This window comes from Lepidochelys kempii, chromosome 2, assembly GCF_965140265.1.
Source record: "Lepidochelys kempii isolate rLepKem1 chromosome 2, rLepKem1.hap2, whole genome shotgun sequence".
NCBI classification, from domain to species: Eukaryota; Metazoa; Chordata; order Testudines; family Cheloniidae; genus Lepidochelys; species Lepidochelys kempii.
The window spans coordinates 185,091,219-185,105,473 of NC_133257.1; the positions used below are offsets into that span (position 1 = coordinate 185,091,219).

Below are 14,255 nucleotides of genomic sequence, written 5' to 3' on the forward strand. Positions count from 1 at the left end.
GCACAGGAGGGCGTGGTGCGCATCAGAGAAGCTTTGAAAACTAGTTTCATGACTGGCCAGGCTACGGTGTGAAAGTTCTGTTTGTTTCTCCTTGATGAAACCACCCACCCCTTGGTTCACTCTACTTCCCTGTAAGCGAACCACCCTCCCCTCCTCCCTTCGAACACCGCTTGCAGAGGCAATAAAGTCATTGTTGCTTCACATTCATGCATTCTTTATTCATTCATCACACAAATAGGGGGATAACTACCAAGGTAGCCCAGGCGGGGAGGGGGAGGAGAGAAGCACCGGGAGCGGTGGTGGAGGAGGGAAGAACAAGGCCACACAGCACTTCAAAAGTTTAAAACTTTAAAACTTATTGAATGCCAGCCTTCTGTTGCTTGGGCAATCCTCTGGGTGGAGTGGCTGGGTGGCCGGAGGTCCCCCACTGTGTTCTTGGGCATTTGGGTGAGGAGGCTATGGAACTTGGGGAGGAGGGTGGTTGGTTACACAGGGGCTGTAGCGGCGGTCTGTGCTCCTGCTGCCTTTCCTGCAGCTCAACCATACGCTGGAGCATATTGGTTTGATCCTCCAGCAGCCTCAGCATTGAATCCTGCCTCCTCTCATCACACTGCCACCACCTTTCAGCTTCAGCCCTCTCTTCAGCCCGCCACTTACTCTCTTCAGCCCGCCACCTCTCCTCCCAGTCATTTTGTGCTTTCCTGCACTCTGACATTGTCTGCCTCCACGCATTCGTCTGTGCGCTGTCAGTGTGGGAGGACAGCATGAGCTCAGAGAACATTTCATCACAAGTGCGTTTTTTTCGCCTTCTAATCTTTGCTAGCCTCTGGGAAGGAGAAGATCCTGTGATCCTTGAAACACATGCAGCTGGTGAAGAAAAAAAAGGGACAGTGGTATTTAAAAAGACACATTTTATAGAATAATGGTTACACTCTTTCACGGTAAACCTTGCTGTTAACACTACATACATAGCACATGTGCTTTCATTAAAAGGTCGCATTTTGCCTCCCCCCCAGCATGTGGCTAGCCCCTCACCCCCCCCCCCCCCGGCTAACAGCGGGGAACATTTCTGTTCAGCCACAGGCAAACAACCCAGCAGGAACAGGCATCTCTGAATGTCCCCTTAAGAAAAGCACCCTGTTTCAACCAGGTGACCATGAATGATATCACTCTCCTGAGGATAACAAAGAGAGAGAAAGAATGGATGTTTGAATGCCAGCAAACATACACTCAATGCTTTGTTCTACAATGATTCCTGAGTACGTGCTACTGGCCTGGAGTGGTAAAGTGTCCTACCATGGTGGATGGAATAAGGCTGTCCTCCCCAGAAACCTTTTGCAAAGGCTTTTGGAGTATATCTAGGAGAGCCACGAATGCCAGGACAAATTAATCATTAAACATGCTTGCTTTTAAACCATGTATAGTATTTTAAAAGGTACATTCACCAGAGGTCCCTTCTCCGCTTGGCGGGTCTGGGAGGCAGCCTTGGGTGGGTTCGGGGGGTACTGGCTCCAGGTCCAGGGTGAGAAACAGTTCCTGGCTGTCGGGAAAACCAGTTTCTCTGCTTGCTTGCTGTGAGCTATCTACAACCTCATCATCATCATCTTCCTCATCCCCAAAACCTGCTTCCGTGTTGCCTCCATCTCCATTGAAGGAGTCAAACAACACGGCTGGGGTAGTGGTGACTGAACCCCCTAAAATGGCATGCAGCTCATCATAGAAGCGGCATGTTTGGGGCTCGGACCCGGTGCGGCTGTTCACCTCTCTGGTTTTCTGGTAGGCTTGCCTCAGCTCCTTAAGTTTCACGTGGCACTGCTTCGGGTCCCTGTTATGGCCTCTGTCCTTCTTGCCCTGGGAGATTTTGACAAAGGTTTTGGCATTTCGAAAACTGGAACGAAGTTCTGATCGGACGGATTCCTCTCCCCATACAGCAATCAGATCCCGTACCTCCTGTTTGGTCCATGCTGGAGCTCTTTTGCGATTGTGGGACTCCATCATGGTCACCTGTGCTGATGAGCTCTGCATGGTCACCTGCAGCTTGCCACACTGGCCAAACAGGAAATTGAAATTCAAAAGTTTGCGCGCCTTTTCCTGTCTACCTGGCCAGTGCATCAGAGTTGAGAGTGCTGTCCAGAGCGGTCACAATGGAGCACTCTGGGATAGCTCCCGGAGGCCAATACCACCTAATTGCGTCCACAGTACCCAAAATTCAACCCAGCAAGGCTGATTTCAGCACTAATCCCCTTGTTGGGGGTGGAGTAAGGAAATCGATTTTAAGAGCCCTTTAAGTCGAAAAAAAGGGCTTCGTCGTGTGGACGGGTACAGGGTTAAATCGATTTAATGCTGCTAAATTTGACCTCAACTCCTAGTGTAGACCAGGGCTTACTTATAACATTCCTATTAGTGGAGGGGGAAATAATTTAGAAAAGCTTTGTTTTATTTTTACAACAGATTAGTATAGAATATAAATAATTTTTTTGGGGGTGGTGGTGAGGAGCAAAACATTAGGTCAAATTCTACTCTTAGTTACAGGGGTGTAAATCCAGGGTTACTATCTAAGGTCTTAAACTATCTAAGGTACTTCGATGGTCGCCATTACTACCATGTCCGAGCGCATCACAATATTCTGTGATGTAGGAAATAATGATCATCATCATTTTACAGACAGGGATCTGGGCACAGAGGCCTGGATCCACAAAGGGATTTAGACGACCTTGATAATCACTGGAATCCACAAAGACTGGGTTAGGTGCCTAAAATCCATATATAATGCATGGAGAGAGAGAGAGAGAGGGGTGCTTAAGAATGGGATCCAGCAAAAGCCTGCAAGCTGAGCAGGGAGCTGCCTAAGATAACTAATTGGAGATGCTAACACAAGGGGTAAATCCCAAATCCCAGCTCTCACAGAATTAGGGAGCCTAAATCTGAGCTGCAGGAAGCTGCCCATCTTTGCCTGTGAGCCACACCTAGGAACCCCTCTCCTGGAGTCATGGCTTAGGTACCTAAGCTATTCGTGTAAGAAAGGATGCGGGTGAGGCAATCATTCTTGTAACTTTTAGCCCAGTGGTTAGGGCACTCACCTAGGTTCAATTCCCTCCTCTGCCTGACAGAGAGAAATGATTTGAACAAGGGTCTCCCACTTCTCAGGAAAGTGCCCTGGGCTATGGAATATTTTGATGTAGGCCTTCATCAATCTCTCCTGTTGAAGTTGTTCCACTTTGGATAGATACTTAGTCCTGGGCAGAGTGAGAATGACTAACGCCTGGTGGTTAGGGTACTCACTTGGGAGGGGTGGATGGTCCAGGGTCCAGTCCCCCTGCTCTAGTGACTCTTAATTATTTGCAGTGCCTAAATCTGGGACTTAAAAACTGAAACCCCTTTGGGGATCTGGGCCAGAGATACTAGGGCATAGATTCTCAAAGGTATTTAGGCACTTAACTCTCATTGATTTCAATGTCAGTTGCCTAGATATCTTTGAGGATCTGGACCTCAAGTGATGGGCCCAAGGCCACACAGAACAACTATGACAGAGCAAGGAACTAAAACCAGGTCCCTGGAGTCCCAAGGTAGTGGTCTAATAACTCAACTATCCTTCCTCTCTTAGTAGTTGGATCACTCCAGAATGACATTTGAAAGTTGTAAGACATGGTCCAATTGACTTTAGCTCAAAACCCAATGTAAATATTATTTTAGAGATGGCTGGACAAATCAACTTTTCCCCTATAGAAAATGTTTGATATTTTGATGAAAAACTGAAACCCAAAATGTTTTAGCCAGAATCCAAATTATTTTGATTCAGAAATGCTGCTGAGGTGCCTCATGATCTCCTTTTTACACTGCGCTTCCTGCTTAGACAACATCTTTTACAATGCATCATGGTGTACCCTTAAGGTGAAGAGAGGAAGTTTCATCATGAGAGCCCCTAATCATGATGCATCATGGGAGATTAAGTCTGACAGGGGAGCATGGCCCATGAGATGGGAATGGGAACATGAGGAAACTGAATTACAACTCTCGTGAAGCACCAAGTCAGGATATCCAAGTCTGAAATATTTTGGGTATTTGTTTAAATATGCATGTAGTTGAATAGTGGTTTTATTGACAACAAAATTGAAATTTATGACAGAAAGCAAATACTTTTTACAAAAAACTGTTTTGTTGAAAACCAATTTTCCATCAACATGCAGTTTGTCAACAAGCTGTATTATTTCTAATTCTGAGGTGGGAAGGAAAGTTAAGTGAATAACCGTAGTGTCCTTCATGGAAGAGAAGAGATAGGACTTAGATGTAGTGAATACAAAGGGGATTACTTATTCAATGTCCTGAATGCACACACATGCACACACAGAGACAGGACTCCTGTACTGCTCTCTTGCTCCCAGGCTAACTAAATATAGCCTCCCAAAGGCCTGGCCTGGACTCTCTGGTCTTGGAATGGATGGCTGATTACACTATAGTCATGCCAGCGAGCTTTTCATTGAATTCATAGTGGTTTGTGTCACTCAGTTATATCTAAATTACAGGAGTGATGAGAAGAAACATAGATATTCCATAAAATAATATAAAGAAAATAAAACCCAAACACCTGCGAGTGAAACCATGATTTCAGGATCACAGCCAAAATCCAAATGCTGCAGCTTGACTAAAATAATAATAAAATATCAGTCAGTAATTGAGTAATTGAGGACTGAATTCTGTTTACGTTACCTGCCCATGACTTGACTATTTCTCAGCAAACCAACTGTGATTAATTTGTACAAAGTTCAACGTTTGTCTTACCTATGATCCTGTACAATTCCACATTTTAGAAATTTAAGTTACACAAGAAGAATGATCCATGAAAAGGCTATTTGTCATACGGTAGCGAAGACTATTAGATTTAAATATGGACTGTAGCCCTTTCCTGGTTCCTACCCTTATGGCAGGTAGATGTATAGAAGCTGCAGCCCTAGAATTAAAGGGAAGAGACACTAATCACATACTTTTATATGTCTAAATTAGTGGACAGCATAATTTGTTTCATTCTGGGGTTAGAAATGCTCTTGAACATAGATAAAATCTTACTTCTACAAATGTACATTTGTAGTAGGGTTTATCTAAATAAGAAAGGTCTCACACAAAGTGCTTTTTACAACCAGTTTATGCACAATTCTGGGGTCTAGAAATTGCAGAAGTTCCGAGTTGATCAGTGGTCTTCACCCGAGAGCCCAAGTGCAGGCTGCAGGACTGTTCAGGGATCATTCACCCACCACTGAGTGCAGCCATCACTGGAGTGGAATACAGCTGTCTTCCTCAATGACGCTCAGTAACACTTTTCAGAATCAGTGTGAAGAACAACTTTCCAAACGAAACTGAAGTGGGTGTTTTAGTGAACCACGACGTAATCATGAGAAACAGTGTAAGAATTCCATAAACCTTTTAATCGTTACCCCAGCCAATTCCATTTGTCTACAGGATGAATGTGTTTTAAGGTTCAAGGTGACAAATGCAGAAGCCACCTCTGCTGCTTGGCCATAATGGATCAGACCCTGGGCTACAGTCAGGACAGCCCTTGGTGCAAAGTGGCACTCAAGCTAGTCACAGCAGAATCTCTGCAGTGTAGCGTGATCCTGGGGTGTTGTGGTGCGACCACAGGAGCTCTTAAAGCAGCCTCATACCTTCTGCCAGGGGTGGTGGTGTGGCTGGGAATTCCTATGCTATTCTCAGCTGTAGTAATGGCCTCTACGGCCACTAAAAGAACAGGAGTACTTGTGGCACGTTACAGACTAACACATTTGCGGATACAGACTAACACGGCTGCTACTTTGAAACCTGTCTACGGCCACTGTCAGTCAGCACAAGTTGGAGCAAGCTTCAGGCTGCTCTAACTTGTATCTGGGAAGAGGCTCAGTGGAGGAATGGCCCCAGGATTGGGGGAGCATAAAGGTACTAGAATTGGAAAAGTTGCAGAGAAGGGCAACAAAAACGATTAGGGGTACAGAAGCTGTCATATGAGGAGAGATTAAAAAGACTGGGACTGTTCAGTGTAGGGATGAACTAGGGGAGGATACAATAGTGGTCTATACAATCATGACTGGTGTGGAGAAAGTGAATAAGAAAGTATTTACCCCTTCACAAAACACAAAAAGCAGGGGTCACCCGATGAAAGAAATAGGCAGCAGGTTTCAAACAAAAAAAACTAGGTACTTTGCACAATGCAGTCAGCCTTGCGAGGGGATGTTGTGAGGGCCAAAAGTATAACTGGGTTCAGGAAAGAATTAGATAAGTTCATGGAGGATTGGTCCATCAATGGCTATTAGCCAAGATGGTCACGGATGCAACCCCATGCTCTGAGTGTCCCTAAAATTCCAACAGCCAGATGCTAGAATGGGCAACCGAGGATGGATCTCACAAAATTGCCCTGTTCTCTTCATTCCCTCTGAAGCATCTGGCACTGGCCACTGTCAGAGGCAGGATATTGGGCTAGATGGACCACTGGTCTGGTCCAGTGTGGCCATTCGTATGTAGCTTAAGATCATCTTTGGATCCTCTTTGCAGCTGCACTGAGCACTTCCTGGGGGCAGTGGAGCATCTGTCCCAATATTTTACACCTTTCCAAGCTGACCCTGAAACTGCATGTTGAGACCCAGCTTAACGCCTCCTTCAGCAAATTGCAGCATGCCCATCATTAAACAGCTTTCCCATTAATTAGACCAGAAATCAGGCAACACAAAAAACAAAGGAGAATGACATTCAAAAAGAGAGAGGAGAACAAACAGGTGGTAGAAACATGACCTTTCTCCATGAGGTCAAATAGCTTTATTGTGATTAAACACTACAATACAGTATATGTCCATAAAAAAACCTCTATAATGTATATAAATTATTCCTTCCATTCAGCAATTCTTTTTTTGTTTTTTTAAATTTCCATTACAGCTTTGGTACAATGTGATTTTATTATATATTTTTTTAAATACTTTTAGCTTCACAAACTCAACACAAAGTACAAAACTAATTCGAATCAGGGATATTACAATCTACACAGTGGTGTTCAGTGGTAGGAAAAAATCTTACCTCAGTGAATTCATGTCACTAGCTAAGCTATAAAGGCATACCTAGCAGACATGACAAAATATGCACCATTAACCAGCAAACATCTTTTTAATTTAATTTTTTTTTTTTTTTACAGAATTCCAGCAGCAATCGCTTGAGCACTGTCAGTACGTATGTCCCCAACTGATTATCCTGTTGTGCTCCTCTTCACTTGAAGGCCATGAGTTATTTGTCAAATAATGCACCGCTATCCTTGTATATCCACACTAAGCCGCAGTATCAGTACTTGACCTGCCACCCTGTACTGTTAATACTTGCACAGTTTGTCCTGCAGCTGGCAGCGATAACTGGAACGTTACTGGAGGGGCAGTGTGGGGCAATCAACCTTAAGTTGTTCTGTGGGGTGGGAGGTATGACATTACAGTAAACAGGCATTCCAGTGGCTGTAATTGTTCCTTGACCTGATTGATTCGGTAGCATGATTGGTTGTTGATATGATTGTTGTGGCAGTCCTTGAGAACCCTGCGTCATTGGCACCTAGAAGACAGTATATGAAAAACAAATTGGCAAATTAGATCCAAATGAATTAAAATATCCCCAGTGTATTCCGAATTGCCCGTTCCCTTTTATTTTGATTTGCATATCCAATGTATTTTACAGGGCATATCATAGCCATGGGTTGAGGAAGAAGCACTGGTCCACCAAGTTCATTTTGTACTGCTTATGCAGTATAAAATGAATGTAAAGCAGCTGGAAAATCTCTGCTGATGTAAAACTGGTGGTCCCCAGGAGTTTTACATCAGTGATGCAAGTTTGTTGCTTTAACTTATGCCAGGGCTGGCCAGCTGCAAATCACTTCTTCTTCTCCTCTGTTCCTGAGCAGAGCAGGAGAGTAGTGGAGAATCAAGCCCACAAGTCATTTTGTTTCTGTTGAGCCAAAATCTCATCTGTTGGGTTTTGTGTTTGCAAAACCAGGTGTGATTCTAAATGAACTTCTGTTCTCTTTGCACATGGACAAAAGGTTTTGGTGACATGTCTCATCCTTATATTAGGAAAAACAGGGGTATTATGAATCCTCTTTCTATTTTATCTAAGTTCAGGTGGGAGGCTAAAAGGAGGAAGGTTTTGTTCAATGAGGTTTTCACCCCTCACTTGCCCTGAATGGGTTAATGTAGACTAAGAAAGGGGCCAGTTAACCAGACAGGCCATAACTGAAGGGGATCAAGTGACTTAAGTCATCCCCTGACTGAATAATGAGGGCACCCAGCTGAGGAGGAATAAGCTGGACTGGGCTTATAAAAGCAGGAAGTTGGCTACAGAGTAGTCTGCAGTCACTTTCTGGGTGAAGTGTTTGGGGGCTACAGGGTCAAAGTAGCCTGCAGTTACTCCCTGGGAAGAGGGGGTTTGCGGGCTGGTAAACCCGGAGAAGTAGGGAAGCCAGAAGGTAAGGAAAGGCTCTGGGGAAAGGTAATAAGGACCAGAAATGAACAGACCTTGGCTGCTAATTAAAGGATCCCTGACCTGAAACCTGGAGTAGAGAGTGGGCCTGGGTTCCCCTACCAGCCACTGAAGAAGTGAATGGGAAGACTGCCTGAGCCTCTTTGTAGAGATGAGACTTTGATGCCCCAGAATGGGAGGACATATGTGACCTAAGTTCCCTCTAAGCTGCGTGGCGCAGATGCTCAGGGCTGCAGTGGGGAAGAGATGCCTCTCCCCAAACCTGGACCTGCCATGGTGCCCCTCCCCTGGCCACAACCCAACCCAGCCCTGCCGCAGCCAGGGGACAGGCACCCGTCCCCCAACCTAGCCTGGCCTGAACCTGCTGCGGCTGGGGGATGGGCATCCCTCTCCTGGCCCCTTCCTTGCCACGGCCGGGGGAAAGGCACCTGGGCCTGACCCAGCCTGGCCCTGCCATGGCTGGCGGACAGGGGCCCCTCCTCTAGCCCCAACCCAGCCTGGCCCTGCCGTGGCCAGGGAAGAGGCTCCTCTCCCCACCAGCCCAGGGGCTGCTACGGGGAGAGAGAGTTGCGGGGGTCCTCTCTTCCCATTGTAGCCCCGGGGAGCCCCACTGTACCCCAAACCCCTCATTCCCAGCTGGAGCCCTCAGCCCCCCGCACCTCAACCCTCTGCCCCAGCCCTGAGCCCCCTCCCACACTCCACATCTCGGCCACACATGGGTGGGAAAAATTAGAGGGAACACTGCATGCGACTCGGGCAGAGGGCTAAGCCATGAACACAGACCATCTTGCCTCGCTGTGAGCCAGGAAGAGAAGTCAGGGCGTGCGGTGAGAGGCAGAAAGGAGGTGTTGGACTGGGAATCACGAGGAGGAAGCGTACTAACTGTGAGCAGACCCCACGACAGGTTGATAAAAGGTTCCTATGTTAGCCCATTTCTATCACCACTGTATTGTGTAACTGTAATTTGAAGGGGTTAAAGATACTGGCTGAAATTTTCAAAGCTGCTGCACTATAACACTGAGGTTGATCAACCTACTAATATGCAGCATTGTCAGATCCTAGCTGGACCAAAATTTTTCAGGATCACTGCGTGCAAAGGATCCACTTATAGGCTACACTTATATTATCTCACACTTCTGTCTTTAACGCAAGCAAGGGGTCATTTACCCACAAACCTGGGGCTAAAGGACAGAAAAACAATTTCTACCAAACACTCATTCCCCCCCCCCCCCCATCTCCTCCTCTCACCCGCATTTCCAGCAGACTTATCTTTACACTTTAGGCAATAGGAACAGACTATGGAAAAGACGAGAGGCCTCGCAACCACCATATATTTTAAAAGGAATTAATCTTCCTTTGGTTTTCTAGGAACTAGTGGAAAATAGAAGCATAGGCCCTCTCGTCACCACACAGGCTCTCGTGGTACTTCAAATCAATCTAGCTGAAGCTGGGAGTCAAGAAATCTGTTTAAAATCAAGTTATCGCCTTTCTTCTCAAAGTCTAACAATCATAATTCCGTATGGCTGTTCTGTCTACCAGTACACATAGCGTAAAGTCTGTTTGATTCTGGGACAGTGTCCCCTTATGATATGGCAGGAGCCTCCACAGACATAGGTGCTGGAATGAGGGGTGCTGTCGCAATCCCTGGCTTGAAGTGGATTCCATTATATACAGGGTTTACAGTTTGGTTCAGTGGTTCTCAGCACCCCTCCTATACAAAATGTTCCAGCATCCCTCTCCACAGAGGAGTAATTTAAAACTGGATTAGACAAAGGACTCATATGCATGGTAGGGAACAATCTTGCATTGGCCTAGGGACGAACAAAACAATTTCTCTCATATTCTCTCTCTCACTTTCTAATTCCAGCTCCTCAGGGAAGGAACCAAGTCTTCCTTTATATCCAATGCAGTGCTGATCAGTTCGACCATAATTAACATAATGATCACATCAACGCAGTCTAATGTAGAATGAAAACGGAAGTACAAGGAAGGTTAAAGACAGCATGTAGAGTGCACTAGATTTGAGCCAGACAAGTGCATAACGAGGCCTGAAGCCAGATAGAGGCAAAGAAATATTTTAAAAGACTAAATAAAGACAGCTCACCTCCATGACATGACACTATCATTTACTGTAAGTATATATTTTCAAAGAGAGAAATTCAGTATAGCTTGTAAGTACCTGATAAGACGACATGGCTGGATACTGAACCATCATGCCTTGCACCTGATTTCCCTGCTGATTATTCATCAGGTTCTGACTTTGGGAAGGTTGCTGCATTCCCATGAGTCCTTGGAACCCTTGTTGCTGATTAGTCAAGACAGGCTGATAACCTGGAAAAAACAATCATTTTCACTTGGCTATGAATCATTGTTCACGGAAGCAAAACTAAAGCCCTGTTTAAAAAAAACAGGTTATCCCATCACGTCCTGTGCAATCTCATCCCCTTTGAGAGAACCACTGCCAGACATAAAAATCTAAGTGAATATAACACTCAGGAACAGATGCAAATTGACAGTTCTGGAAGGTAAAGTACTGTATTTAGACATAGAACAGGGGCATCATGAGCAATGACAGTGTGAGTTTCCCTACACTGTCCAGCTAATGTTCTTCAATCCTGAGCCAGAGACATCCGTGAGGGACAGTTAGCTGAAACCACAGCATTTGACATAAGACCCTAAACAGACATAAGTTTTTAATGACTTTTGGCTACTTAGAGTTAAATCCTAGACCCACTGAATTCAATGGCAAAAATCCCGTCGACTTAAAGGGAGTCAGGATTTCATCTTTAGTATCTAATCACAAAGTCCTCGCTCAGGCAACATTTCCATTGAAGTTAATGGAAGTTTTTGCCTAAATAAGGACGGAGGTTTGTGCTCTTGTGCTGGCTCCTAAACAATGACTTACGGGTGAAAAGAAAAGGAGGATTTGTGGCACCTTAGAGACTAACAAATTTATCTGAGCATAGGCTTTTGTGAAGTGAGCTGTAGCTCACGAAAGCTTATGCTCAAATAAATTTGTTAGTCTCTAAGGTGCCACAAGTACTGCTTTTCTTTTGCAGAGACAGACTAACACGGCTGCTACTCTCAAACCTGTCATTAAAGGTGAAAGGCTCCTTGTAGTGTTATCTATTCCGTGAGCCATCAAATCTCTAACAAAGTGTGAAGATACTACCGGAAGTGAGAATGGGAAAATTTTTATCACTACACACACACACCTCTGCTTCCTTATGAGGTTTGTCATTATAAGGTTGCCTCTAATTTATGGCTAGTGCATGTTGATGCTCATATTTTGTCCTAGTGACTTATTCAGTGCCTAGGAAAGAGAATTTGCTAATAATTTCAAGCCAGGCACTATCTGGGGTTCTTCACTTTGCTCCAGTGTAAATAAAGCCAAGGTACAACTGACCAAGAACGGCAGCATAGAGAGAGAGGAAAAATGACTTCTGCTTTCAGTTACTATCAGCTTTGCATGCAAAGCTACCACAATGTGATAGGTTTGAAAATTTCGAATGGGGACTGCTCCTTTTGTAATGTGCTGTCCCTTTACGATGAAGTGCGTGGGGCTGAGGGCACTGTAGTGAGCAGCAGCTTACAGACCAGTTTGGCATGGGAAGGAGAGAAGGAAGAGAACCAGCTGTGGCGGTCTTAGGAGATAGCATGTGCCACTGTCAGTGGTTTCACTGGTACCATTTAAATAAAGGGACTGGGGAGTTTTATTGAAGACAGGGGGCCTGCCTGCAGTAAAGACAGAAATTGGAGGTGGGTGGACATGTTGCACAGAAACCAGGTGTGAAGAACATAGAAGGATTCCAGCCCTACAATATATCTTCAGCAAAGGTAAGTTGTAAATCTGAGCTTATTTTTCCTTAACAATACTTCTTCCTCTCTAGTTTTGTTGTTTAACATTCAGTTATGCATAGCACAGCACTCTCTACTTTGTGGTGGTCGTCTCTGAATAAGCATACTTCAGGCAAATAAGAGTTATTTTCATGTGACAATATAAGTGTCACATCTGCTCAATTTATATTCATGAATACAATGCATTTTTCATTATACTCCACAAATTGGAAATCATCATCTGGGCATTTCTTGATTATATAAAGAAATATAAAGTAACCAACAGCACTGTATATGCCACATCATCGTATGCTGATAGCTTTCCTCTGAAGGTTTTTATACAGGAGAAACGTATGGCACCTCTGACCAGAATTTTTGGCTTGCTGCCCAGGGAAAATGTTTTCCCAATAGATATGAGATCACCATTTCCAGTAAATCTAACTTGATGAAAAAGAATTAATTCCCTGGGTGACAAATTAATTTGGCTGGAATATAGCATCATATCTCTCTCAAATGCACTGGGATTATTAGACTCTAATTTGCTGCTTTTCCACACAAACCTGATGTCAGCATATTGCCCAGTCCTGTAAATTATCAACATCATAAATGTGAAACACTGAAACTGAGTTTGCTCAAGACATATGTGTGTGTGTTTCACATCCTCTTCTGCCCCTGCATATCCCTTATTTGGGGTGATGTCATCCATTAAAAAGCCAAGCATTACACATCTGGGATTTGAAGGACGGAGCTAAAACATGTGGAATCACTTAAAGGTGGGAGCAGAATTAATTCATTTTAATTCACCTGTTTTCCCCAAAGTACCATCATAATTCAAGTCTACTCTGCAGAGGCAGTCAACTGTGGATCATGATGACAGCTTATAGTAGGAGTAGGAAAGAGATTGCAGGAAGAGGACATCAGGTAGCAATATGACACACCTATACAGTAAGGCAACTGGTGCCTTAGATAACTGGGGTCAAACAAAGGAAAACCTTCTGTTATCCCTCAAAAATACTATGGATTACCACAGCTATATACAGCTGTAGTTACTCATGAACTATTCGTATGTGTTTTTACTTCTAGTTGTACAACTGATTTGGTCTATTTCCACTGACTGAATGAACTCAGTGGTAGGTAAGGACACTTGTTAAATCTTGACTTCAACTTACTGTGATGTGGAACCACTGTGAATCTATTCTTATGCAGAATATACGGGAATCATCCCACCGGAATTCTGTACCTCATAACCTCTGCCCTAGCAAAATCCATACATAAAATTCACCACTACATCAGCAGTAAAGTACACTTAGTAATAAGCATGGATTACCACTGCTTATGATAGGTAAGGGAATGCACAGAGGACGGTGATGGGGGGGGGAGGAAGATGACGGACAGGGCAGAGATGAGATCCCCTGGATAGCACAGCTGATTCCTATTCTATACTCTGTAATTTTTACCATTATACCTACTCAATATTTAGATTAAGCAATTTCTCCTATTTAAGGGCACTTTTACATCTTCCAGCTGCCACTCTGAGTTGGGGGGCAGAGCTAAGTCATACTGCTTCACTGAGACACACAGTGGACCTGATTCTCATTTACACTAAGGTCTCTTTACACTGCTCTCATAGTGCAAAGGAGCTTCAAAGTGAGGAGGAATGTAATCTAGACAACTTTTTGGCCCCTTCTCATTCTTAGAATGGAGTACAGAAGACTTAATGTAAATGAGAATCAGGAGCAGTGTCTCCTGGAGCTTGGAGTGTGTGTACCGCTTCCTAGAATCCTTACAGAAGAACAGCACTGTCTAGCCTGCAGGCTCCTGTAGGTTATATGTAGGGGGGATGAGTCCTTCAGGATGGCTATTGCTCTCTCTTGTGGACATGCAGAGAGGCTGGCCACAATCTAACTCTAAATTAATACTGAGCTTAT

At 44.5% G+C, this 14,255-nt stretch overlaps 1 protein-coding gene across 7 annotated transcripts in view; it reads right to left on the reverse strand.

Annotated features, from left to right (window-relative positions):
- Positions 1-6,766: 6,766 nt before the first annotated feature.
- ARPP21 (cAMP regulated phosphoprotein 21) overlaps positions 6,767-14,255 on the reverse strand; it is a 173,272-nt gene continuing 165,783 nt past the window's right edge. For 6 of the 7 annotated variants that reach the window (XM_073333012.1, XM_073333016.1, XM_073333017.1 and 3 more), the window contains 2 exons: positions 10,670-10,821; positions 6,767-7,569 (listed from right to left, as the gene is read on the reverse strand). In XM_073333012.1, coding sequence (XP_073189113.1) covers positions 7,312-7,569; positions 10,670-10,821 — 410 coding nt within the window. In that variant the 3' untranslated portion in view covers positions 6,767-7,311. Of the gene's footprint in view, positions 7,570-10,669; positions 10,822-14,255 lie in introns of those variants that run through there. The other variant, XR_012157455.1, reaches the window with a different exon arrangement.